General features: G+C 39.1%; 1 protein-coding gene across 1 annotated transcript in view; it reads left to right on the plus strand.

Annotated features, from left to right (window-relative positions):
- Positions 1 to 24,396, plus strand: part of nrg3b (neuregulin 3b) — a 243,443-nt gene that overhangs the window by 212,183 nt on the left and 6,864 nt on the right. The window contains exons 5-7 of the mRNA XM_042508234.1: positions 4,416 to 4,518; positions 9,857 to 9,983; positions 19,735 to 19,844. Coding sequence (XP_042364168.1) covers positions 4,416 to 4,518; positions 9,857 to 9,983; positions 19,735 to 19,844 — 340 coding nt within the window. The remainder of the gene's footprint in view (positions 1 to 4,415; positions 4,519 to 9,856; positions 9,984 to 19,734; positions 19,845 to 24,396) is intronic.

Genomic DNA, 24,396 nt, shown 5'->3' on the forward strand with positions numbered 1-24,396 from the left:
TCATTTGATGCCACAGTGACGTAATTGAAATGAGGAAGAACTACAGGCTGGATTTCTCCTCCAGGTAGCCAGGGGGCGTGCTTCAGATGCAGCTCAAAAACAGAACTTCCTTGTTCTCTTTGCTGGTAATGCAGACTACTGTTTCCAACAGCCATACTGGCATCTTAAAATATCAGTGCAGAAGATGTCAGGAACAAGGATACATTTTATAGTGTTTTGGTTGACTTTGATATTCAGCCATATTCTTTAAAGCTGGAGTATGCAGCTGAAGAAATACAGCAGAGAATGGCTGAGGATTGGTTATATTGCACAAAGATTTAGCCATCACGGATCCTCCACAACCTGAGCTGCTAATAACAAACATCGACAGGTGATGCCTTTGCTCAAGTTGCCCTCTGACAGAAATGGGATTTTTCTGCTGCAATGAATTTCTTTCTTTGGGATACCAAAGACAACTTGTAAAAGACAGCCAAGAACAACAAAGCCAAGAGGGCAGATGATCAGTAAGTATTTTTGTCACCTAACTTATAGGGTTCCCATGGTTCCTTAAGTCTTAAAATGCACTGAATTCATTAATATAAAAATAAGAGCTTAGTTATTATTAAAACCTTTTAAATCAATCTTTCAAAAATCCCCAAAATGTTTGGGACATGAAAAGTAGAATTTTATCAGCCTTTATTTGTCTGGTGTTGCATTTTAAAATCTGTAATTGGCAACATATTCATACATATATACACACACACACACACATAACAGCATCAGGCAGAGCAGACTAATGGAGGCAACAAAAATTATGTTTTACAATCCAATAAACATATGGGCAAAATTATCCATTGTGTTATTGTGAGAGGTAAATAATATAAGGAGTGAGGCAGTTATGCACTGTGTTGACAGTTTGAAACATAATGAGTATTGCTGTCCTGGTTCATGCTGGTACAGCTTTCAGAGGCCCCAATGGCTTTATTGTGTTACCAAAAGAAGTATAGGGACAACTATGTTTTGGCCAACAAAGTAATAGCTGTAGGCTAGTAGGTCACGAGCAATGCATTCTGGTATATGTAGGCACTGCAATCAGCCTTCTCGGTTAATCGGAATTTATTGCTTCAATCAACTACATTTACTATCAACACTGATTGAACATCTACGTAAAAGGTGGCATATTTTTCCTCAAATGTAAAAGAAAAAATATTAACAAATTTCCCACATTGCAGTTTGTCAGTTTGCCACTATTAAATAAGCAATAGTGTGTCACAGCTGGCCACCCCTGCAGCATCTCTGGACCGACTCTATTTTAATCCAACCCACCCTGCTCCTTTTCACAGGAGCTGAGTAGGCAGTTTGGACCTCTGATGTATATATATTTATCTCCACATATTGTTATTCTAGGATGTGTTCAGATGTTATCTTCATCTTTTGCCAGAAGCATTCTAATATTAAAAAGGTTTCCCTCCAGTTTGAACTTGGTTACACCATCTTACCCCTTAAATGTGTTGATGCAGCACTGATGTAATGCAGAGGAAGAAAATTGAGAAGAAAAAAAAAGGAATGGTGCAAACAGACTGCTTGGTTGCACTCAAGAGTAAGCTTTAAACACAGGAATCTCTTCAACTGTGCCCTTAAAACAAGAGTTAGAAGAAGCTGATAAACCAGGGTAGACAAGCAGGGATGAAGAAGACCTCCCAGGACAGTTCTCTGTTGACAGCATCAAAAGCCACAGACAAGCCCTCAAAGGTCACGAACAGGCTGTGGTGATGTATTCTGCACTTTAGCCTGCAGTTGTCAAGGTGGTGAGATCACACACAAGGGGATTTATTGTTTTTGATTGATTGAGTAATGCACAGGGGTCTGTGTGCAAGGTTGTGAATGACAATTGGACAGAGAAGTCTGTCCACAGTGGATTAGTCCCATGGCAAGCTGCATAGACATATACACTTGGATGCCACATTCACTTGTTAGCCCATTGCAGCGATGTGTCAACACGCAGCCATATTGGAGAGGGCAAAACTTGCCTGTAAACATGCAGAGGTAATCTGTGGAGCTGTGGTTTACTGGAGTAAAAGCACTATAATAATTGTATTTCTGTATTAATTAATTGTATTTTCTCACCCAATTTTGATGAGTTGTGGATTTATGAAAAAAATTGGCCAATTATTAGTAGCTGCTGGATACTCAAGAGAGAAGTGTTTGATAAGCTTGCATGAGCTGAATTACTCACTTGATGGAAAATAATGCATTGTCATATGTAAAAAATTTTTTGTGGGATTAGAAAAGTTTTCAACTAGCTAGTGCATTAGCTAGCTATAGCTTCTTAACAGAATATAGTGTATTTGACCGAGGCTCATTTTATAGAGGCCACTATAAGAAAATGTCTTCTTTGTTTAGATAATGATACAATGAAGCAAAGATGTTTCTATCTGGCTGCGAGTGATAGCTGACATAGCAAGCGTCTAATGTTATCAAGCCTTAATTTTTCCACGATACTGCTTGGGTGCAGATGGAAACCAAACTAAACACACATTGAATTGCATAAACAAAAACATTTCTTGCAGTTATATCCTAACTACCAAGATTCTACCTCACAAAACAAACCTTTTTTTTCTACTTCAGGAAGATCATAAACTCTTAAATATGAAAAACAACTCATTGCATTTCTTCTCTTTGCAATAGTCAATAACTGGCCTGTTCATGCTACACGACTATGGCATGATTACTTCCAGTACAGTTTGCAGCAGTGCAGATAGCTCCTGGGAAAATCAGCATATTAAGATTGTTTTCTTCATGACATCAACACGCCAACATGCCAAAGACCCACTGGCTGACTGGCTGTAAATACAACTGACAAGATTAGACAAATCCAAGTCTACAGTTTAATATCATACTAGTCGAGGTATCGTGAGGGGAAAAGTGGCTGGCGGCCATATAAAGGGCTCATTTAAAGACCCAGGGGAGTGTCAAATAAAACATAGACTTAGAAATAGACTTTGGTCCCCAAGTCAAATCACATTTATGTCTGCTCTACCCATTACATGACAGGTGAGAATAATAAAGTAATACTATCTCTTACTAAAAAGTCATATTGCAATGGTATAACAGTGATACTCTGAGCCCACGTGTTTGGTCTTGCATTTTTGCAGTGATTTTTGGCCCAGGCCTGTCCAGTTTAAACTACTTTACTCATACTAATTACTCATTTAGTGAAGATAGTGGTAGCATGTATGACAATGTTAGGTATTATTCAAGGCCATTCAGGGCGACTTTTATAATAATCCAGCATGATGTTGGCCCAATATTCTTCAATCAAAATGTAAGTCAAGGTTGGGAAAAATAAGAGCTTTCCTGAAGACGTTTTACCACTCATCCAAGAGGCTTCTTCAGTTCAGCTGAGTTCAAAACTGAAGAAGCCTCTTGGATGACAGATGAAATTACTCCAAGAAATGAAAGCATGTCGTTATAGCTATTAGAATTATCTGGATGACTGAGAATCATAACCAACCACAAAGGATAAAAAAAAGCAAAGCTCACCCAGGTTTTTGCAGTGTATATACCACAGAATGCACACCCCCTTTCCCTCAAAGAAAGATGGTGGCGATCATGTGACGTCATATCAACTTCTGCTTTTTATCCAGAAAAATTGCAGCTCTCCTGTTTATGTGTATTTGTTTACAGGAAAGTCTTGCTCTCTCAAATATGGCAGCAACACAATCCAGCAGCCAGTGAGGCATCTGTTTTTCTATATTAATGCAAAGTTGTAGGTTTTATAGTGTGCTCACTTTAACCACTTGACAGTTTGTTTTAATAAGCCATTGCGTGCAATGCCTTCACCCCTCTAGCACCATGCACTATGGTAAGTAGTGCAGCTCCACAATCCGGCTGCTCAGTCAGACAGATATCTGCTGGGATCAACTGCTACTTGTCCCAGCTGCTTGTGACCTTAAGCCTCTGCGGCTGATGTGCAGGGGTCTGACAAGAAGCTCCGGGAGCATTCATTTGCTGCTAATTCCCTGTCACCATCAGTCTCTGAATGCTGACACACATACAGTACTTGCACGCACACACTTGGTGTGGCCCCTGCTGTGCAGACAGTCCATCCGGTGTTGCCTGCTGGGTTTGTCTGAACGAAATGATTATCACACTTCAGTTAGCACATGTCACTGAGCCCTGCCTGTGTCTGCCATGTCCCTATCCCATGCTCAAACACTGACATTTACTGACAGCAGCATTGGTCGCTTTATGCTAATGCAGATTGTGGGTGGATGTCTGTGTGTGGTCGCGTGTGTGTGTGTGTCCATCGGCTGTTTGTGTGAGCCCAGTATGTTAATTCACGATATGTTTCTTCCTCCCTGCTCAATCCCAGTCCATTTCATTTGTGTCACAGTAGAAATTCAATGGCTTGAACTGTATTCTTTCCTCCGCAGAGAGTGGTGACACCTACCAGAGGCAGGTGCTGTCCATCTTCAGCATCGCCTCAGGGATCTGTCTCCTTGGAGTGGCATGTATGGCTCTCTACCGCCGCAACAAGTGAGTGATGCCAGCCAGCACCACATTAGTAGAGTATGCCCCCGGCTGTGCAGAAAGAGCACTTTACTATCATGGCATGGAGCCCAATGAAATTCTAAGTGTGAGTCAGCTAGAGGATCTCTTAGCAGGGCATCAAATCTAAATTGTGTAGGATGCATTTGGGACAGATACTCATGTAAGATTTATTTGCAAAGTGTTTTTTGCAAGTAGGTGTGTCACAAAATGCTTCACACAAAACAAAACACACAGATAAGGCGAGCTAGAGGCAAGCATGCTAGAGCAAGTTTGGAAAACATTAGACCCTATGTGCGTGTGTACGTGTTCGTGACTGGATAAGCGGGGTACCAGGCGGCACAAAAGCAGCCCCGCCAAAGTCAATTACTCACTGCAGGAGAGAGGAAAGAAAAGGAATGTAGACAAAGAAAAGTAAAAGCCGAGTATAAGAGGGAGTTAATGTGGGTTGTGTTGATTGAATTGGTTTTGATAAACAACATCAAGGTTTTATTTTCGGTACTGTAGCGCCCATCGGTCAGGGAGTTCTGGCTCAACGGTGGAATAAATGTACCGGAAATTAACCAAACCCTGAGTCCTTGTTAAATTGAATCTCTTTTCCCCAAATTATGTTTGACAGTGTAGCTTCGCCTGCAGTAAACTTAAGTTTATTCTGCTCTTCAGTAAAGACCTGAAATGTCATTTACATCAGTACTTCACGGAGAAGATTAACCAGTAGTTCTCTCTTGATGGTGTTTGAAGACTATAGAGAATTAGAGATAACTCCTATGTTATCTTACTTATATGTTTTTAAATACTCAAAGAAATTAAAATCAAAGCCTAGTTAATTATGTGTGGTTTTAAGATTTTGTAATTAGGCAGGATACGGAAGTGGAGCTACATATCAGTGAAGTGCTGATGCTTGTTGAATATTCACCATCAATTGCTGATTATCATGGATTAGACTGTGAAATTAAAGGGTGGCTCTGTTGCGTTTTTGAGGTTTTTATTTCATTCTGCAGCTTTCCAGTAGTGTCCCTCATGTATTTGAGTCTGAAAATTCACATTTTGGTCAAATTATGTATGTTTTAGTATCAAAATGCTATTTCTTCAAGCCCATCTATGTACTTTTTCCCATGTGAGGAAAAGTGTAGGTTTTTGCATGATGTTGTTGCTACAAATAAAACCCATGTGCTATGGTGGATGCCATAATAGTTTAATTCTGAAAATTCCAAAATAACACAAATAAACTTTATTCTTTAGTCTGGTGACTTTGAAAAGGATGATATAACAGCCTCAGTTCCCAATCGGTAAGGACTGTTTGACAGCAAGGTAAAGCTGTAAAACTAAATCTAAATGTAGCATTCACTGGACAAAACTGATATTGTTTTTTTATAGTTTTATTTAAGAGATGCTTTAATACATTTTGCTTCTGCCCTCTTCCACAACCACTTGAGTCCTTTGACAAAAACAGTTATTTTACCTCATAGACCACAAGGAATGCTGGATTACTGCTACTTCTTACCATTTAGTTAGCTAGTGTTATTGTGTGATTTACCAAAGCAGTAGGCTACATTGCTTAGCTCCTGTGCCCCCAGTGCTCCTGTCTGCTTCTTCAAAGTGGGTCCATAAACTGTATACAATGCTGGACATAGTCATTGTGATGTCTTCCATTGATTTGTTAACTCGAGTCTCATTTTGGTTGTTGCCGTTTTGTTTCTTTGGAGCCAAACTTGACCAGATTTGGATAGGAGGTTGAAGTAGTGGAGGAGCAAGGGGTCGATCTGGCTCCTAGACTGCAGTGACAACTTGAAGACAGCTTGTTGTTTAAGTGGTCCTTCTATATGTGCAACTTTGGGTTCTAATAAAATGTGAATGAGTAATTTATATTTTAAAAAAATCCAGCCCCAGTACAGTTTAATAAGTTTAGAAATTATCTATAAAGAGCAAAACTGTTTTTTGTACTAGGCTGTAAACATTTTTATTTCTGCAGTAAACATGGAATTTTAACATGGGTGTCTTGGGGATTGACTGTTTTGGAGTCAACCTCAAGTGGCCATTCGATTTGTTTTTTCAGCACAGGATGTTGCTTACTGGTGGCAACTGCCATCTAGCTTTAGGTAATACACTGACTATGAGCTAAAATGTGTTTGTACTGTTCAAGTGGAGTATTATATTGAACCTAAAGGTGTCATCACCTAGTTAAATAAAGGTTTAATCATAATGAAATAACACAACTCACTCACCATGCTTATATTGTCAATGTCAGCGTACAGCATGCGTGGGGTTTGATAGAGGGCATCAGCACTGTAATCTACGTCATTGCTTTTTGCTAACAGCTGAGTGGGAGCTTCCATTTGAAAAACTGAAAAAAACGCAGATGGGCCCCCTCTTTACCCTTAACCTTCGTACAGCATGGTGTAAGCTTATATAATAAAAACAGACTGAGCCTGAACTGTCATTTATTTAACCACTTTCACCATTATGTACCATTATTTTAAGAAGTTAGTGGTCAAATCATCAGTTAGTCACAGTTGAGTTATTGTCTTTTTCAACCAGCTTAGTCATTTGCTTTCTTTTGAACTTCTTACCCTGTCATTTACTCAGGAAGCATTTAACAGGCCTCAGCTGCAGAGAGTTTAGCAACCTAGTATTTAAGAATGAACATTTAATGGCGAATTAACATTTAATCCAAAAGTCTTAAGCATCAATTAATTTTTAATCCAATCAAAGTTTAATCCAAAATGAAGGAACACTGTCATATTTTATATTTAGCATGGCTAAAAGATGCCATTTTACTCTTCTGTCTTACATTTTTGTTTTTTCATAAGAACTTTTTTATGGTTAATATTGGAACAGATCAGGAGCAATTATATATTGTGCATGCAACAAGATATTGGAGCTATTTGTGAAGCAGGAGAGCCGGAAAGTCAGAAAGTCACCAGATGCACATGGATAAATTAACACCTACCAGGCACTGTCAATGTGACATGTTCACTTCACAGCTTTTGATTACTCATGCATGCACATTATCTATCCATTAAAACACCCAACCAGAGATGTTCCTTGTAGTCTCTTTCTGTCAAGCAAGGCTCAAAACTCAGCTGTCTGTGGAGGTATTTCTGGAAGATCTTTGTCTTTCTTTATTTCTTTTTCCCAGAATATTATCACAAAGGCATGTAATGGACGTTTCACGGTACACTGCTGTAATTGAATTTTCACTTGAGCAAGACATCTTCTCTCCAAATGCTATTTTTGTAACCAGTATTTGCGCTTTTCTCCACCATCAAACCTTCAGTCACAGCTCTGGTAAAATAATTCTCATATTGGAGTTGTAAACTGACTGGTGCTCATTTTGTCACTTTAACCTTTCAAAGCACCAGTATAATAAAAGCATTTGACATATGTTATTAGGTATCAGTAGTTTAGCCGTAAGACACATTTTTTTGTGTATGTGAAACAAAGTGATGAAAAGCTATACCTGTTCATCATCACGCTTCCATTATATACGCAGCTGCCTACTATGAATAGTTTTAAAGTGAAGTCCTTCCCTAAACAAGCCATTGCAATGAATAACTGAGGAATAAGCTGTAGAAACAGATATTTGCATATGTATGCAGAATCTGTGGGCAATGGTACAAGAATCTGGTACCATAAGTTCTGGTTTCTGTTTGTAGTCTGAATATTACTTACCTGTTATGCTTGAGTGGCTGTAAAACAGAGTAAATTGCAAAAGGGACCAAACACATTTGCCAAAATGCAATCTTGGAACACAGCAGCTATTGTTTGACGATTTAGTATATATGTGCTTTTTTTTTTTAAAAAAAAAAAACATATCAGAATCTATATACACTAAGATATATATATAACACAGATGAGAAAGTCTTGGTGTCGGTATTGGTCAGCGACAGTGGATTTTCCATAATATTGACTGTTTACCCCGGAGGTTAACTGTTGTCAGACTGATAGTCGATGGGTTCCAAGACTGTTGGCAGGACTAATCTCATACTGTGTGTGTGTGTGTGTGTGTGCGTGTGTGTGTGTGTGTGTGTGTGTGTGTGTGTGTGTGTGTGTGTGTGTTTGAGTGCATATTTGTACCTCTATCTTTATGACAACCAGTTTGAGTTTTAGACTTTGTCACTGACAACATTTTGCGAAGTCAGGTCTTTTTGGCCATTCCTTATTATTGGGGTTAATGGTTTAGGTTAGGCATTCAGTTGAGATGGTAGGACAGTTCACCTTAAAAAACAAAATATGTATTTTTCCTCTTAACTGCAGTGCTATTTATCAGTCTAGATTGTTTTGGTGTGAGTTGGAGATATCGGCTGTAGAAATGTACTCCTTCTCTCCAATAATGGAATTAGACGACACTGGGCTTGTGGTGCTCAAAGTGCCAAAGAAATACTTATAAAAAAAACTCAACAGCAATGTCACTTTCCAGAAATAATGACCCTGTTAGTCAAGATAATCCACAGATCTTGTGAGCAGTTTCATTTCAGAACTATTTTCTTTCTATCAAACTACGCTTGCCTATCATATCACTACACAGAAGGAAGCATGCATCTGCTCACAGACAAGTAGCTCATAGTTGTAGGAAAAAAAAGTTTTTACATTAAACCTCTCACAGCTTTTGTGGATTATCGTAATTAACCAAGTTGTGATCTGGGAAGAGACACTTGAGTTTTTAAAATGCATTATTTATTTATTTATTGGTGCTTTTTGCACCATAAATTGTCATCTAGTTCCAGGCAGACATGGCTGAAATCTCCAGCACTCTGAAACTCACACCAAAGCAATCTAAACTAATAAACAGCACTACAGGTTAGAGAAAAAATATATATATTCTGTCGTTTTCACAAGGTTAGGTTAAAGAGCTAACGCTTGTATTGATGCATTATGTCAATGATTGTCCTCACAAGTACGGAAGTACATTGTAGCATATGTGTTTATGTGTGTTATGTATGGGGCTGATTTTACACACACAGTAAAGTGTGTCAGGAATAAAGGGTATCAGGTCAGTATTATGATCACCTACCTTACTGTTACATGTGTGTATAAAGAGCAGGCCAAGTGGGTCACAGAAATCAATGACTAGAACAAAAAACGTTATCTTATTGTGTTGTCGTTAGAGAGAGAGCAGGAAATACCCTGACCACAGCAAAAGGCTAATAGATCACCTATAATGAATCATTCCACTAAGGTCATGTTTTCTTTTTCTTTTTTTAATTGTAGCTTTAAATGACGGTTTGTTTTGTCAACAAACCATCTCGTGCAGATTGATTACCTCTTTATTTGAGTTGTAATATTGCATCTCTCTCCTTCTCCCTGCACCTGCTTTCCTTCACAGAAGACACAGGGAAAAACTCCAGGCTCATTTTTCTGATAGCCGCAGCCTGAGGGATTGCAGTGTCAACGCCTCTGGCCTCATGTCCAAATCTACTCCCAGGCTCCAGTACAGCCTTCAACTCCAAAAGGTAAGTCTTTGCCTATTGATTTATTACCAGTCATATCTTTATCATCATAATGATCATTTTCATCTTAATATGTGCAGTACCTCTCTAAAAAACAGAGTTTAGAGTGCTTGACAGGATGATGTATGATGTGTGTCGTAATAATCTCTCCACTGGCTGAAGCCTTTTGTTCACACTCATATCTGACAGGGGCTGAGAGACAGTGGGGAATTATAGTTTCAAATAAATGCATCGTGTGTTATACAGAAAAAAATCTGCTTGTCATGTTCGGAGTGACAGATCCCCGTGATAAACTGCAGATTGGAAATTCTAATCTGTGGCGTGTCACGGGTTCTGGATTCACCATGCAAGCACAGCAACAATACTGTAAAGTAGACAAATAACGTTAACACTGGTATTTTACTCCTGAGAGTGTCAAACCTGTATTTTTTTATGCATTCGCTTCCTGTGGTAAAAATCTAGGCAGGGTTTCCAAAGTCGTGAAATTCCTAGAAAAGTTCTGAAATTAGAAAAACTACTTGGAATAACTAGGTTTGATATAAACAAAATGTTTTGTAAAAGTTTTGATTTTACATTGTTTTAACCTTTGTTTCAAATATGCTCATAAAAAATTTAAATCATGTCTAAATTTACACAAAATATGTTCCAAGTATTACTAATTTAAAATCTACCTGGTGACAGTGACGACTGCCTCAGACCCAAACCCCTAAACCTATAGATTAACAGTTGGCTATTAACAGGTTGCTTATTTAGACACAACAGTTAGGCGAACAATACCTGGTGAATCTCTGGGTACTATAATCCTGAAATCTATGCATTAAGCTAGATGTCTGCTTAAGCAATATCTAGCATAGATAAAATTGTAATCCCAACACAAGCCAAACTGCATTGACATCTGTTTACTAGCACTTACACCCTCTGTTTTCTTCCCTCCCCAAATTAGTTAGGCTTTGCCGTTATAAAATACCAGTATGTGCTGGCATGATCTATTGGCAGTGGGAATAGGGATAGAATTTAAAAAAGAATAGAAAAAATTGTGATTCAGAGCTATTTAATTAATCATCACTTGGTGAACAAAATTTGGGTCAAAATATAAAACAGTGGTATGAGGTTAATTTGAATTTCAAGGACTTTTTAAGCAATTTTTTAAAGGGTGTATTTTAGAGGTATTCCAGTACTTGATTTTTTCCACAAAATACAAGCACTTCAAGGACCTTATGCAAACCCTGAAATAATATATGACTGTATCATTTATAAAGGAGGCCTACCCTTTTTAACTTACTTAAATAAAGTCATGCAAATGGGATAAAATATTATGGAAAAGTTATGAAAAGTTTTGAAAATTCCTTTTAGTAACTTTTTGGGGCGTCTTTGAAGCAGGGGCTAAAATTTGCAGCAGGATTTAGAAGTTTGTACCAAACTGAAAATCTTCAATTCAGGTCAGAAAATGAAAAGAACAAAAAAGTTTTGCCATCAAATTATTGATTAATGAGAAACACAACACTGAGACATTTTGGAGGGAAACGTGACGAGTCAAAGGAGAAAAATCTAATTTGGGCAGCTATTTCTCACAACAAAAAAAGCACAAAGACAAAGCCCTGGCTTAAGTGAAAAGAAATGGCACGGTGTAGACATAAAAGAAAATGTAGCTTGGAATTAATTAAAAGCCGCCACAGCCTGCAGTGGCAGATGCTGCAGGAGAGAGAAGTGACCCAGACATTCACAGCAGAGCAGGTGGAGGATGTAGATGGCACTGACAAGGCTGATGTCTTTGCAGAATCTCAAGGTAATTTCAGCCTAATGCACACTTATAAAGGTCTCATCAAAAGAGTGCAATAACGCATCAGCACTTTCCTAAATGCACCCTCTTTGTTTGGTGATGGAAAAATGGTCACGTGTTTTAGTCTTAATAAGATGCTGTTTTATTGTTTTTGTTGTTGATAGGTGCGCAGCCTTCTTTCATATTGTTTGAGGGAATTATACGTATCACTGCTTTCCCATCATATGTATGTGCTAATGTGCACCTGCTCTTTAGAGATGTGGAAATCTTCAGGAGTTACTGACCTGCAAGAATATATATAAATACTTCAAACAAACAAATCTTCTGTCATTTGCATGACTCTCACATAAAGAATATGTGTAAAGGCAGGTAGTGAGCAGACTTAACTGGAGACAAACAAGACGGCGGTGCGCCTGTTTGATAGCCGTCACGTTTGTTTTAGACACAATTGTATTAGTTATCAAAATTGCAGGTTCAGCCTTGTTCTGTCATTCCTGGGATGCTAAATGTAGCCTGTACTGAGGCTCATTAATAATGCAACAGTGTCTATTGTCACCCGCTGAAACAAACACCCCTCAAGCCAACCCCACCCACGGAATTGCAGCTGGCTAAACCTGAAAGCTTTTTGAGGGTGTCACTGAAAATTAGGGATTCGAGCAGTTGACAGCTAAGAGGTCTTTCTTTCTGAAGATTTATTTTAGGTGAGAAAAGGGCAGTTTGGTAACAGTATCTTGGTTATCAATATTTTTGATCTGCACTGTTTATTTTTACCATTTGATCTCAGTTTTTTCAGCCTCTGTTTTTACAATACAGGAAACGGCATGGTGACCAATTCCTGTTCAAAAACTCTCATAATACAGCCAAAGAGTGCCCTAAAGTATGTTTTTTTAAGATATTTTAGGTGAGAAATAGGCAGTACAGTAACAGAATCCTGGTTTAGCCGTGCTGTTTAGTTTTACAGTTTGGTCTGAATTTGAGAGAATGAGAAAAAGAGGGGCGACTTTCTTTTGATCAGCTTCTGTAATTTTGTGTCCATGGTGGCAGGCATACAAAAATGTGGAAGTGCAATCTGTAGTGTGAGCAGTCCAAGAGTCAGCTAAGAGATAAGCAGGGAGATCTAGGCGCTGGTTAAAACGGGGGAAAGTTTACCACAATTCGTTTACACAAGCTGCCCACATCGTTATGGCACAAAGCAGGTTGAAAATTGGCAAGGTATCCCTTTAAGTAAAAAATGAATTTCAAGTAAGCCCGAACACAGCACATGATTCCACTCTACAGCACAGACATATTCATAACTCACCCTTTCACTGACACCAAACCCGTCTCAGCACATTGGAGCCCAGTTTAATGTATTTCACTCGGATGCGAGCCTATTGTCCCATAGCACAATGGCAGGCTATTATATTAACACCATGACTATGAGAATGTGGTGACAGGAATGTATGAGGGCTCAGCATTTAGTGAAGCCCTGTATTCAGCCCCAAAACGTTTTCAGAGCAGGACACAGGGAGGAATCCAGGAAGAGGGCAAAGACAAAAAATGAAAGGTGGTAATAACACCACCGCACAGAAACACGGGCTGTAATAGAACAGTGTGAAGGAAGCTTAAGGTGGGACGTGAAAGATCACGGGCTATAAGCACCCAGGAGGGGGCATGAGCTGAGCAGACCAAGGAAAGATTATCAAGTGAAACCTATTTTTCCACAGATTTGACATGGTGAACCCAGACCACTGCTTCCCTCCACCCACACCCGCAGCTTGCAGCTCACAAGGGAGCGGACATGTGCTGTAGGTGGTGCAGTCCTGCAAGTTCTCTGGGTTTTTCTTTAGAAGATAAGTTTGGACGGACAAACCCTACTAGGAAGAATAGAGCGGCAGAGTGTTCTTAAAGAGGCAGAGAGAGACATTTACTGCATAACTAGTCGGCATCAGAACACAGAGGTTTTCTTCTGAGGCAGTAAGGTAGAGGATGAGCGCAGTGAACTGTGAACAACAAAGTGGCTCTGTGCAGGTGCACAGGAGAGGATGAAGTCAATTTTGGTCAGTGTCCCTCATTCTCGTTCTATGATAAACTGATGCACTGATGTCTTTAGAGCAGTGTCTACGATTTAGTGGTATGTAGCAGTGAGGATTTTAGAATACAGCTGAAAGTCCTGATTCCTCCTGTATTTATTGTTCAGGAGAGTTTTTTTTTTTTATTTTCTGCTGAATTATTTGCAGAAGTTTCTTCCTCTCTAAAACAACCAAGCCATAAAGCAGTTTCACATTACAAATCAGCTATTCAACAATGCTCTTGTGCTTGTTGGGGGGGGGGGGGGTGGGGGGGGTGGTACAATTGTGCATGGTGCACCACACTGGGGCTGGAGAGGTGGAGCAAGATACCCCACGGATGAGGGATTGCTCCCTATATAGATATAAACATGTCATTCTAAAGCCCTAATCAAACCAAAGATTTGAGACAAGATAAGTTCAAACATGGAACTACTTTGAACTACTTGCTATGTGCTGGTCTTCAACATTCTAAAAAAAAACTCTCCAAGATAACTAGAGAAAACAGTGTATCATCTGCATTGCAACAGCTGTCTGTATTTGTTCTGATTTCCAGCTTATGAGGTTTATTTTGAAGCTAAATAGAATTTAGCTTCTTAAAATAAGAGTGAGTCGGTGAAAGTGATGGCGAAAACATGAAGAAAACAGCTTGAGCTTTGGGGGGACAGTATTCATTATAAATATGCGTCAATGACTTGAATAATCACCGTCGATGAATCAGTCAGTGAGTGTTTGTGACATGGGCACATACAGCGAGCAGCAGCGACCCCACCATCTGATACCGACATACCGTGCGGACGGAGAGGACTGTTGTCAGAGAACGCCACAGCAGGCAAACACACACCGCCTGCAGTCATTTTGAATCGGCCAGCTGACTTTGCTACAAGTTGCATGCCTCACGTTCTAACCAGCTACTTTTCTCTGCAGTGTTCTAAAATGGTTTTGTCATGTTGCGAATCTTTGGTCTGGGCTGTAATTTAGGCAAACAACAACATGACTATTCTAATTATAAACTTAAGAAAACATACTTATTATATTGTCTTAAAATTCTAATATTATATTCCCCTAAATCCTACACACTGGACTGTGACCTCCTAAAAATATATGTAAACTCCCTGAACTCGGGCATTCTGCAACAAGATATTTTCCCTCAAGGTGTGCTGAGTAGCAGTGCAAAGACGTATACAGCATATGCTGACATCACAGTAACAATGATTTCTGCAGCAGTGCTTCAAATCAGAGCCAACTCAGGTTACTAACCCCTTGGCACCTTTTTTTAAAATAGGCACCAGGGCACCTGCACTGCCTCTATACCATGTGTACTTTGCAGCCCTGAACTATTATATCTGACTCCTCTGTGCACCTGCCCTCGCTCTTGCAGCATTTGTACATATTTCTGTGTAAGCTGTTCCATCTGTCATCGCTAATTCTTTTACATATTTGCACATCTGGAAAAACATACCCGTGCATATGTTCCCCCATCTGTAATTCTAAATTTGAATAACCATGTGAATTACACACACTGCTGCAATATCTGAGTCATATAGGTTAGTATGAGTTGTTTGAAGGAGCTTTTACGGGAATATTAATGTAATTGCATAGTTAAACACCTCCAACTTCCTCTTAGGGTTGAATCAACACCTTTGTGGTGATAAGAGTGTGTTTCAAATAAAAAGAGATAGGGTATACACCCGTGAGACACACTGCACGGAAATAGACATGCACCAACATGAAGGAATAGGGGCACACAAACTGGGAAGACAAGACTAGAAAAACTCAATTCCCTTCAGCCAGGATTCAGGAGCTGGAGGTAACTAGCTAGCCGTACTCTAAGAAGAGACTGGGTCACCCACAGGAGTGATGCAAGGCTACCGGTGAGCATACTGTATGAATACTTCATGGGCGTGGAGAACAGTACGGTCCACAGAACGCAGTCTTGTGTACTGAGTTATGACCTCAGAATATTTTAATAAAAGCTCTGGTGTGCCACAATGATATTTTACACCAAAGTCAATTTACGATACTCTGAGGTCATGTGTCCTCAAAGACACTTTTCTTTCTTCAAGACGAGATTGACACGAAGAAAGCAACCATTATTGGATACCAAAGGCTTTCTAAAGATAATTTCTTATCATGTTTTATTATGCACTTAAGGTAGTAGCAGCAGAGGTGGCTGAGCAAAAGATTATTTATTTTTGTCTAATTTAAATGTCTGAAAGATTTAACCCTTTGGAATCCTGAGGAAATTGTCTTGATTAAAAAAAAAGTAGGGGGAAGACAAAAGTAAAAAAAAAAAAAAAAAAAAACACAAAAAAGTTACAAGAAAATTACCTTGAAATAAGCAATATGCAAAAAGTACAAAAAAAAACCCCACACACCGAAAACAACAACCAAGAAAACAAAAAGGGACAAGAAAAAGACCTTTAAGAAAAATAAAATAAAACAGTATATTTTTCTGTAACATAAATTGAAATATATAATTAAAAGAATGATAAAAATTGTTTTCTGGACATTTTTTTTTAGCTTTTTATAAAAGCAGAGGGCATGTTGCCATCAGAGAATTAAACAGGGTGCCAGTATGAACAGAAAATGGTGGATGAATGTAAGCCCCTTGCTCAGTGTTGTGACAGCAGTGGGGATGATATGAAAGCCTCTGTAGGTAGCTCCATGATTAATAAAAGGACAGGCTGGTGCAGCTTAGAAATTAATAATGCTGTCAACAGTTACAAACTCAGTGCTAATGTGCATGACAGTGCTTAATTCTAAAACAGCTGATTAACATTTTGGTCTCACAGAGCCAAATGTGTGTTTGCTATCAGTGGTAGTAACATCCTGGCTCAGAGAGTTGACACCATAAAAAAAGGAATAAATAGAAAAGACATTAAACAGTCTTTTGTGGTAATTTGACAAGTATAAAAGAAAATGCTGATTGTTGTTAGTTGTCTTGATTATAAGACATGTCAGTGGGGCTGTAAAGTGCACCACACTCGTTTAACATTTTCATTTTGGCCTAATGTTACACCTATTTTCCATATTAATACAGAAAAACATACAACCATACACCAAACCAAGTGTATCTCTTTCATCAAACTAACACATAATTTCCTTGTTAACTCATTTCCTACAAACTCTATTATGTTAGAAAGACATTGGACTCTTACGTCTTCAACTTGTTTTGAATTATAACACATTACTAACATTAAATTTGTTTAATGCATGCAATTTATCCCCACAATCTTTCTCAGCCTCTCAGCAGCAAACATGCAATTAAAGGGAACAATGAAACAGGGAAATAACAGCTACTGTAATATTTTAAAACTAAAAAATTGCTTATTTGAAAATGTACTACTCCACTGCTCGTTTGTGAGTGAGTTAAGGGTTAGCCATAAATTAGTTTGTTTATATGAAAGGAAGCCCACTTTAATGATGCAATGGCAACGGTACACATAAAAATGGCCACTGCTTGGACCATCCTGCTACTTTGATTCGATTGGGAATATCTGCTCTCATTCTGTATCTATGGTTGACACATGGCTCGGTTCGAGCAGTAAGCTTCATCTGGTGGTTGTTTGTGCTGCTGCTGGCCCCAGGAATGTCCTTCATGAAGAATGGTCAAATATCCCATTATGCACAGTTCAGGACCTGTGATTTGACAGTAATCCGAGGAGGATTAATGCTGCTCTGAATGCATAGGTTTGCTTTTGTCTTTGTTATGTAGTTGATTGTCAACATATTGATAGATTTTCCTGCGTTTCTCTCAGCCTCCTGTATTTTCCCTTTCTCTCTCCTTGAAATAAATCCACATTGCGTTGTGTTTATCCAAGGCTTTCACAAGTGGCATAAAACAAGGCAAAAGTGAGATAGGAGGGAACAAGTGAAATGGGTTACGCCACGCAGGTCTGCCATTGTCTGCCACAAGCTATTTATTTTATCCCCTGACAGAGATATCATCCTCCGGGAAAGTTTGCCACAGTAATTGTTCCAGAAAGTGAGGCGTTTTCCACCTGCAGGGTACATGAGAGGGTGGCCAAAATGATCCTATTTTCTCGCACAACTAGTGAACAGCAGTAACAGCTCCCTCTGGGAGTCAGGGGTGTAAGGGAGAAAAAGGGGCTTATCGGGGATGAGTACCCTGAACCCAGCTCTAAGTCACATGCAATTGCTTTAATTATGTACAATCAGACAGAGAGAAAGGGCAGCGAAGGAAGTACTGTAACTGGAATAACAGAATTATCTCATGACTTAGTGTCTCACGGGGGGGTTCTTGGGGCATTCATGGCCGCTGTGCCACAGCTCTGTCTGGGGCCTGTTGTAAGATAATGGTGTTAATTTTGATAAGAATAAAAGGAAAGAATTGAGGGGGGAAATTCTTTAGGAAACCATTAATGTAATCTTGTGTGGGATTAATTCTTTAGTGCAGCGGGAGTGCTGTGAGGGCCATGGTGGAGTTTATTCACAAAGCGTCCCCTCCTAATCTGCAGTTTAAAATGTAAAGTGTAATTAAAGACACTCTGGCTGACTAAGAGGGGGAAGACATCAGTGAGAGAACATCCTCAACCTGACTGGGGACTTAAACCTGAGTGGGGACTTGCTGCTAAGCCACATCCAGTATCCCCAGCATTATGTATTATACCCTGAGCTTATTTCCTGTGTTTACTTACAGGACTGCTTACACCTGACCATGCTGTTAAGGTCCAAACACCAAATAACGGAAGTACTTTGTTGTAATGCAAGGAATTTAGGAAATTAATTGCACTTTTGAGGGGATAAATGGGCTCATAAATATTGCACATATGTCAGAACATGTGAAAAATGTGGTATTTTAAGTGTGTCATGCCCAGTTGTGATGAAATGACTCAGTAGTATCCCCCACAAAATTTAAACAAAGTAGCCCCTGTGGGACATTACACCTAGATATACAGAAATTCGGAGGTATGTATATCACCCCAAATTCTTGGAGCCACACTCTAAACTCAACAGGATATCAGACATTTTGAATGAACTATCCAATTTTAGTGCAATTTTTAACTTTAACAAACGCCTCCTAGATATTTAGTACGACTGACTACAAATTTGATCTGTGCCATCTAAATACCTTGATATGACCATGAGATGCAAAGTTGTTAAAAGCTTGAGTTTTTGTGGAATGGTGTGATCTTGGCAACGTGTCAAATTTCAATGTTTGGCCATGAAACAGGTAGTCGTTTGTAACTATTGAATGGCCCCCAGATTTCATATGTCTGATAATAGTCCGTCCCTGAAGAAATCTGTATGCCAGTGTTTAGTTAAAGTCATAGTAACAATTACTGTCAACAAAAAATGACATGTTTTATACTTCGATGACCAAATCCAGCTCAAATTTGCCTGATAAAGCCTCAAGACCTTGATGATACTTTGTTGTTAAGATTGTGAGTTTTTGTTCAACGGCCAAGCCATAGTAGCGCGGCAAATTTTGGTGTTCCTACATGATGACAGGAAGCTTCTGTTAGCTGACTTGAGATTTCATATGCTGGAAAAGAGTCCTGGCTTGAAGATAACTGCATGTCCATATAGACTTAAAGTCATAGCACCACATACTGACACAAGAAGACAGCCCTATGGGCCAAAGATCATCTGCTTTATATGAAGTTTACATGGTGCCGTCTGCACATGATATACAGCATCAGGACATACTGTATAATCAGTGTGTTCTCTAGCATCACATAGTGGAGAGTGGAAGTTGTAAATTCCAGCACAATGCATTCCACACAGAAAACATTTAAGTCCTTTCATTTTTAATGGATCATTATTACAAAGCTAAACTTTAAAGAATCTATTTTTTGAGTCTTTGTCATAGCATTGGGATAATAATGAAGATACATCCTGAGCCATAATTGCAATGTCTTTCCGCTCACCGTATGCACCATTCTTCTTCATTTTTTTGCAGAGCTGCAGTTCTCATGGATCGTCTGCTAAGGGCAGCAGCATGGCGCCAGGCACATCATCAGTTGCCCCACCTATTCTCAGCAGAGCACTGTCTAAAGGGAAACGCTTCAGGTGACAATGTGACATTCTCTTTGTTTCCTGTTTCATATCTCTCACTACATCCAGATATGAGAGGCAGCCAAGTGAAAAATGTAATCATCCTGCAATGTGATGGAAAATATAGACCTCCAAATAATAGAACAGATAATGTGTAAAATTGAAAAAAAATTGTGGTGATAATGAATGGGAGCCACTGTGTTTAGTATATATCTTGAACACGTTGCCAACACCATAAGCTTTGACTGCGTGCATATCCTTAATAAGAATCAGACATTTTAAAGGAGGATTATTGGTTTAGCTGTTTAATTAAATGAAAATTAGAGTCTCTCAAAATAGTTAGGAAATTAGATGTCTTTATTTACATGGCATGTCCAGTAAATTGTGCAAAGTGATTAACTGTGTGCTCAGGCAGATTCTGAATTGACTCCTTGCACACTGATAGGGAAGAGCATATAGGGAAGAGGAGACATCGTCTGGAAGCGAATTTTAATGTGCGAAGTTAAACATTGATTCAGCCAAATTCCTTTCATGCCATCCTTCAAATGACAGAATATTCAACAAAATTAACATTTTGCTACGAGGGATCTCAGTAGCGGTTGTGCTTTGTGATCACAGCAGTCAGTATCAAATGCTGCCATTTTAAAACCTCAGAAGAACACAGGGATGTGGGTATGGAGCGTGCCACAATGGCCCAATCTGTTTACAGAAAAAGCTTCATTTGCCTTGATTATATGGGTGCGGGCAGACTTTGACAAGTAATGACATTCAGCCACACAATATGCAAGAAGTCATAAGTGTTTCCCCTTAATGGCCCTTACACTCTTTATTGGCAAATCACAAAAAAATGTTTGATTGCTGGTAAATCTCTACCTTTCAATTGATGTGATCATGCTGAGCAGAATTCAAAGCACCCTCTGGATGAGAGGGTTGTAACTGTTCTGACATCAGGCTGTGCTTAAGAAATCATGTATTTTACATTGCTGTATGCATTAGACAAACTGTCAGCATCATGTAGAGAGGCTGTACAGCACAGGATGTACAGTGATTAGAGGCAGCTATGTTTGCAGAGATCATGGGGAACCCGTGTGTGTACAGGCGGAGGGAGCTTTTAGATGTCTGGTTGACTATGATGACAACTTTAGTGAAAACCCCACTGAGGTGGCAGTTGTTCTCTGTTTTAATGGACCGGTTGTCATGTGTGGCTGCGGGGATGATGCCAACTCGTCTTGGCTTTTTATTCTCCACAGTGTCGTGCAGGTGCTTCACAGAGGGCAGCTGACAGTCAATCATCTGTTCAGCTCGATCTCAGAGTAAGGGGAGGTGAGGGGAGAACTAGACGTTGATGGATGAAGTTGAGATGCTTTCAGCTATTGACCTGAGAAAGTGGACCACATTTGGAGCTATCAGGAGAAATGCCCCATAAACGCATGTCAATATGGTCCATCAATAATGCTGGAAAAGGTTACCTGTGTATCATAGGCTTCATCACTGAGTTTGAGCATGTGTAGATTGATTCATATGCTTGAATGCACAGTGTTCTGTTGAACTGAAAATTTAGATATTAGAAGAATATAGAAAATACAAATCAAAAAGAATAACAGTGTTGCTGTACCATAGTCAGAATGTAAAGATGGATGAAGTGTCTTAACCTTCTCTCAGAAATGAAGCCAAAATATCTTGTATACAAGCACTGTCATCTTGCACTGGTGATGTCATGTCTGTGCAGTAGCTCAGGAAGTGGAGTCGGGGTATCAAGGTACTGCCAGGCCCCCAAAAATTACGCCACACTTTGAAGTTAGTAGCTAAACAGTGGAATTACACCATCTTAGCCCATCACGCAATGCCACTGGGCCCAAAAGATCAGTGGGTACACTTTTTGACCACCACAACCACCGTAAAATGACTTGTTTAAGTATCAGAATATGATCCCGTCAGTCTGATAACAGTCTAGAGGCTGCAAAATTAAATCATTCTTTTACCATCCAAGTAAGGGGAGCGCTAAACCGAAAGCAGCCAGCTAGTGAAAATCTGTTGGCCAATGATGCAAAAGCACTGCACATCCAGTATTTTATACACAGCAGTTGAACAATTTTGGCTTCACTGAGCAGCTTTCATGAACTTGGTCTGGCCTCCAATGCTGTATTGAGGTCTCTTTATATATCCATGGGCACCACCCATACACAGCCCAACTCAGAGCCATTGGCCCGACTAAATCACGAGTACACTGATTGCGACATAGCTGTACCATTTTTAGAAAAATGATTTGAGGTTGCTTTGATTTTTTTAAATTGGCCCATGTCCCATCTGCTAACATAAAGGGGGCATGGTTTGTAACTTAAACTGCAGCCAGCCACTACAGGATGATTGAGGTGTTTTGGTTTCACTGTTGGGGAGGAGTCATGCCGTCCATCATCATAGTTGAGTATTTTAGCATGCTAATTTTTGCTAATTAGCGCTACAGACAAAGTGCAGCTGAATTTAAAAGGAATATTTGTAAAAAAAAAAAAAAAAAAATCTGTCCAGTGGTTGTTGAGATATTTCAGTCAGGAACAAAGACAGACATCTCCTGAGCCATTTGACTCGTGTTTATGAATTTACACTCTCTCTCTTTGTAACATAGTGCAAGTTGTACAGATGTCACTGGAAAGAAATGAACAAATCAATCATGTTGAAGCAATCATTTCCAATTCTGTTGAGTTCTGAATAAACTGACCGGCACAGCTCACTCAGTTCCGCCTGTTCTCAGGCATATTTCCATGTTGCTTTGCCAGCAAAATCTGATGAAAGTAACACCATCCAAGTCAATGTATAATCATCACACTGCCAGTGGTCAATCATTGTTTTCATTTGTGCTATTGTGGAATTTGATCATTCCCCAAGATTTTACTGTCGTGATTGCATTACAAGGAAATTGTAGGTTAATCAGTATGCTCAAGTTGAGTCAGCGAGCATGAGTTTTTCCACATTTAGATATTAGAAGTGCTGCCCCTCTGACTTTTTCTACTTTATGTTCAAATGGAGCAGAACTTATTAAAACATGTGCTGGATTACCCCAGCAACCCGGCTTACCCATTTGACATCAGTAGGCTATACATTTTTTGGTGAATTGTAAAGATAAGCAGCTGCCTTTCAGTTTTAGACCCTTAACATTTAACATTCGATAATTACAACAGCCTGGTGATTTGTTCACAAAAACATATTTGATTTTTTTTCCAGCTTTCAGTTAATCCTAATTAAAAAATCACCATGCTAATAGCCAACAAAACTGACATAATTCAGCTTTATTCATATCAACTTTTTAACAACATCAGTCAATACGAACTCTAATGCTGGCGAAGACCAGAGTCAACATTAGCCATGCTTATTGTTCCACAGCCATGGACATTTAGAAATTATTAGAGCTGAATATTTTTTACACAGTGTTCCAGTCAGCTATCAATTAATAACCAGATGTCTACTGGACTATTTGGTTTACTGCATGAATCAAAAGGAATGAGGAAGTTCAGTTTGAGGACAAGCTAGGAAATCTTAAAGTTTGGAAATCTTGATTACTATTTAAACACAGTCCGCCACTTCATACATAGACTATCTCTGTAATGTGTGGCTGCTGCAATGCCAAATTATTCAAAAGCCAAAATCGAGCTGAGAGAATGTTTGTCACTGATTTGGGTTTAGTGCTTCAATACAAAACAAGTTTTTCACCCAGCATTAATAATATGTCATGAGTTGTTTTTGTGGTACAGTTGAACTGACACAATCAAGAGACCTGTTCATTTAATTTGTTTCATTTTATCATTTTATTTCGAACATGTAATACGTAATGCATGTAATTACAACCAATTCCAAGAATACAAAAGACAATGGTGGGTTTTTTCCCCTTCTTCTGAAATATACATTAATGAATTTCGCAAAACCAAAACCATAATAAAGTTTTACATATTTGAAAAGTTGCTCACAAAAGAAACAGTTGCAGGTAATCACCAAAGCAGTGTTGAAATATATTCAAATAAACTGAAAATCTGTGTTTCATAGTCCCACACGCTCTGTGAGACTTCTTGAATGATATACCTACACAAAGGATTGCAAAATAGTGCAGTATAACTTTGATTCACATTTGATGTCATGGCTTTATTGCTGCAGACGTGCAGGGATCTGCTTTGAAGTCGACCACCTGCTGCCCTCAGAACAATTTAAAAACAGTGTGCCTCGACAGGAAGCACACGTTCTAAAGCTGCCACGTCCATCTAAACGGCAGCAGGATGATGATTTATTCTGGTCATTTTCATGAGGGTATAAGAAATGTCCTTGTATATTTACCTGCATATCGTTACAAGAAGGTGCACTTTAGCTTCACTTTAGTCCAATGTTTAGCTCCTGTGTGGATGTGAGGTTTTTTTTTAACTAAACCATCCCAAATTCCTCTAACCTAACCATCTGTGACTTTGTTGCCTAATCATTAACATCGTGACTGTCTGCGTTGGTTGCCATGTGCTCATGTTATGTAAATATAACAATGTGCTGCATCATCCCACTGTGTGCATTTATTGACAACACAGTAACAGCA

The sequence above is a fragment of the Plectropomus leopardus genome, chromosome 19, assembly GCF_008729295.1.
Source record: "Plectropomus leopardus isolate mb chromosome 19, YSFRI_Pleo_2.0, whole genome shotgun sequence".
Taxonomy (NCBI): Eukaryota; Metazoa; Chordata; class Actinopteri; order Perciformes; family Serranidae; genus Plectropomus; species Plectropomus leopardus.